Raw genomic sequence first — 3634 nt, forward strand, 5'->3', positions numbered from 1 at the left:
CTCCTTGGAGGCAAGGATTCTGAGGCTCCGTCTAACATACTTTGGACATGTTGTAAGAAGAGACCGGTCCTTGGTGAAGGACATCATGCTGGGGAGAGTGGAGGGACAGCGCAGGAGGGGAAGGCCCTCTATGAAGTGGACTGATTCGGTGATTGGGGTTATTGAGATGAGAGTGTCAGAGATAGTGCGACTGGCACAAGACAGAGCAGAGTTTAAGGCTGTTTTGCACAGGGTCGCTATGAGTCGCAAGCAACTCAACGGCACATAACAACAACAACAACATAGTCATTTTCAATGACCCATTAACATTTCAAATGCTAAGTACGCCTAAAAGTCCCTTTTAGATCATTACAACTTGCCATAGGCCTTACAATTAAACCTAGACTACTTTTTAAATGTCAGCTCTGTGGCAATCCACTAGCATTTTATTTGGTGACGTCTGATAACAGTCAGTAACAATAAATCAATAATTTCAATGAAGCTACAAAAAATGTATTAAGTGAAACAATCTGATATTTTCTTAACTGTCCTGTTTACCTTATCCTGGGAATATTACCAAACACAGAGCACGTGACCAATCAACTACAATTCATCAGCTTCTTGAATAACACACTACAAATAATAAGACCAGTTGCTAGACGATCCCAAAATATTTGTGAGATATTTCTTATAACTACTGTATTTTAATTAAAATGAGTTCACATTACCACCAGTTGCTGCTGCAGGTAGAAATGACATATTATCAAGTAAGGCCTTCAAAAGAACAGATCCAAATCCTGGTTGACATGGGTCACACTTGCCATTACTGAAAAAATTTTTCAAGAAAAATATTCAGACGTTATTCATGGTTTAAATTCAATCATATATGTAATATAGCCATTCTTAAACCATAAAATGCATTCACAAAGCAATTTTCCCCCATTTATATGCATTATTTTACATGGGGGAAATAGCCTTAAGTTCTCAACAAGTAGAAAGACAGTTAAAGAATAATTATACTAAAGTATTTCACAAAAAGAATAAGCAAGGGCAGTCAATTCAATCAGCTTTCAATTAGTTTCTATAAAGTTTGAGTTGTAGACTTAGAGAAGTCATCTACACAATGTTGCAAGTAGGTTCAATTAGATTGTTATATAACAGAGAACACAGTTTCAGATGAAATTCAAAATATCTTGGAAGATTAGAAGCATAAGTGAAGAAGAAAGTCTCTTCCTTACTAAATTACCCAAATGTCTACTTTCAGGCAGAGAAACCTCATAGACTTGTTTGCTGACAGACTTATTTATTGTGGCCTTTTGCAATAAGAATTCAAAATTCCTTTGAAAGAAATATCAATAAACCTCAGGAAAATTTGAAAATCCTCATAAATAATACATAACTTTCTACAAAGACCACTCTGTACTATCTTTACCTAAGATACATTAAGATACCCTAACCCTTATCTTTACCTAAATTGCAGGTGCACCTACAAAGTGTTTTCAACATAATACCTACCTAATACACAAAGCTAGAAATCTGGCACACTTGTGAGCTATGCTTCGTCCTGCTTCAAAGAAGCAAACGCGTACAATGTCTGAAAGACATTTCCTTGTTTTTGAAAGGAGGCTTTCATTACCCTCCTTCGAGCTGCAAAATAACAACACATATTTAGAATCATCTTTAAAAAAATATTCAAAGGGCTCTCAAGAATGAAGTACGATGTTTTTATTAACCTTCCTGGTCCATTGGAATGTACTCCAGCTAACCAACAGAGGGTATCCAACACAAGGCTCTGAGAATGCTCTGTGATTTGGCTATCATCTGTTTTTCTGCAGAGGGTGCTAAGAAGTTTCTCATGAAATTCTGAAAACTGTAACATGGCACATCGTTGTACTCTACAAATATAAAACATAAATATATTAACATGGAAAACAAATAGATTTAGGCTATCACATACTGATTGTGTACAAATTATTTTCAATCACAGTTATAATAAAACCTTCTAAATATACTGGAAATTAAATTCTACCACAAATACTAACCTCTGAATTTAACGTCAGCATATTAAAGAACTATAAACAGCATAGAAGCAATATTTTTTGTCTTGTTGAAGGTTTTTAAAATAAATAGTATTACCATAATAAAATAAATACAATAAAATTTTATAGTCTCAACAAAGAATCAATATAGCTTCAGATTATGTTGACTTCTTTTCTTAGTCTAGCAATATTTACTGTGTTCTGAATATGTAGCCAGCATAATGTACATACTAGGGGTAAACGAATGATGTAAAATGATAACCCCTATCCTCACTGAATTACAGTTTCCCGAAAGATGAAAAGGGCTATGGATTGAATTGTATCACCTAAAAATAGATACTGTAAATCTTAATGTCTATGCCAATGGTTATAATTGCATAAAAAAATGGGTATGGCATATGCTGTTAAGTCAATCTCTTTAAAGATTCAATGTAAGTGACGAAATGTAAATGTACAAGAGATTAAATGCAAGCGAGGAGGCAGAGATGGAGGAAGAGAGAAGTCAAGCCACTTAAGGAGTGCTAAGGAAGAGAAGCTTAGAAGGACAAGAAAGGACATTCCTCCAAGCCAAGAGACAAAGAGAAAGCCCTCGCCAAAGGTTGAATTCTGAATTCTCAGAAACTATGAGAAAACAAATTCTGTTTGATAAAGTTGTCACTTGTGACATTTTTGTTATAGTAGCAATAGGTAACTAAGAAAACCAAAACAATTTCGAAGCAAAAAAAAAAAAGTTATAAATTTGTAATGTTGTGATGTTTCAGGAATTTTTTCTTTGAAATATTATTATTTTAAGACTAGCAAGGAAAAGAAATGAGGGTACCTTTCTTTAGAAATTGACGTTTTCTTAAATCTTCGAATGGTGACTGAGACTTCTTGAAGTAAGTCACAGCCCCGCAGGTTTTCAGATTTACGGGTGCTGGCTGCATTTTCATTCTTAACATTAGATGATTTTTCCTAAACATATACAAATAAATAATTGAATGGACCAAAAAAGTATGTAAATGTTAACTTATTATTAAAATTGCCAAACAAGGGAAAAGAAGTATCATTACCAAAATACAGATCTCAAATCAAAATAGATTCTGTGAATGATTCATTTTCCCTAGAATTATACTGGAGAAGTATTAAAAAGGAAAAAATAGTCACAATTTTAAAGGCAATAACCAACCCAATGAATGGAGATTTTAAAAAATCAAAGGCTTACACATCAATCTCAATTATAGCACTCATAAGCCATAGGAGCTATGTTGCCTTTACAGTGTCTAAGTTTAATTCAATTCTAACTTGAAGTTGCAGAAAATAGTAATTGTCCTACCTACCTCAGTTATTTCGAGAACTACATCAGATAATACAAAGTGAAACCCTCTGAAATATCAGAAGACAACAAAATACAGAACTGATGCTGCTCCTACTGATGCTTATGAATAATGATAAACAAAACCTCCAGAATTCATAAGAATCATGCTGAACTATGAAACATATGCATCATGGTTGAAAATCGCCTGTGACTTCATCCATAGTCACTGGTGAGAGTCAGCGCCCAGAGTCATCAGGGGCTTTTAAGCTCGTTGCCCACTGCTGTGGTGTGGACAGCTGAAACCCAGGCCCCGACAGGC

At 34.6% G+C, this 3634-nt stretch overlaps 1 protein-coding gene across 1 annotated transcript in view; it reads right to left on the minus strand.

Moving 5' to 3' along the window:
* BIRC6 (baculoviral IAP repeat containing 6) overlaps nucleotides 1-3634 on the minus strand; it is a 281200-nt gene that overhangs the window by 163758 nt on the left and 113808 nt on the right. Inside the window, exons 17-20 of the mRNA XM_006882363.1 lie at nucleotides 2839-2972; nucleotides 1713-1874; nucleotides 1495-1626; nucleotides 708-805 (exon numbers count right to left, since the gene is read on the minus strand). Coding sequence (XP_006882425.1) covers nucleotides 708-805; nucleotides 1495-1626; nucleotides 1713-1874; nucleotides 2839-2972 — 526 coding nt within the window. The remainder of the gene's footprint in view (nucleotides 1-707; nucleotides 806-1494; nucleotides 1627-1712; nucleotides 1875-2838; nucleotides 2973-3634) is intronic.

The sequence above is a fragment of the Elephantulus edwardii genome, unplaced genomic scaffold (genome assembly GCF_000299155.1).
Source record: "Elephantulus edwardii isolate Elephantulus edwardi_28Jun2011 unplaced genomic scaffold, EleEdw1.0 scaffold00019, whole genome shotgun sequence".
Taxonomy (NCBI): domain Eukaryota; kingdom Metazoa; phylum Chordata; class Mammalia; order Macroscelidea; family Macroscelididae; genus Elephantulus; species Elephantulus edwardii.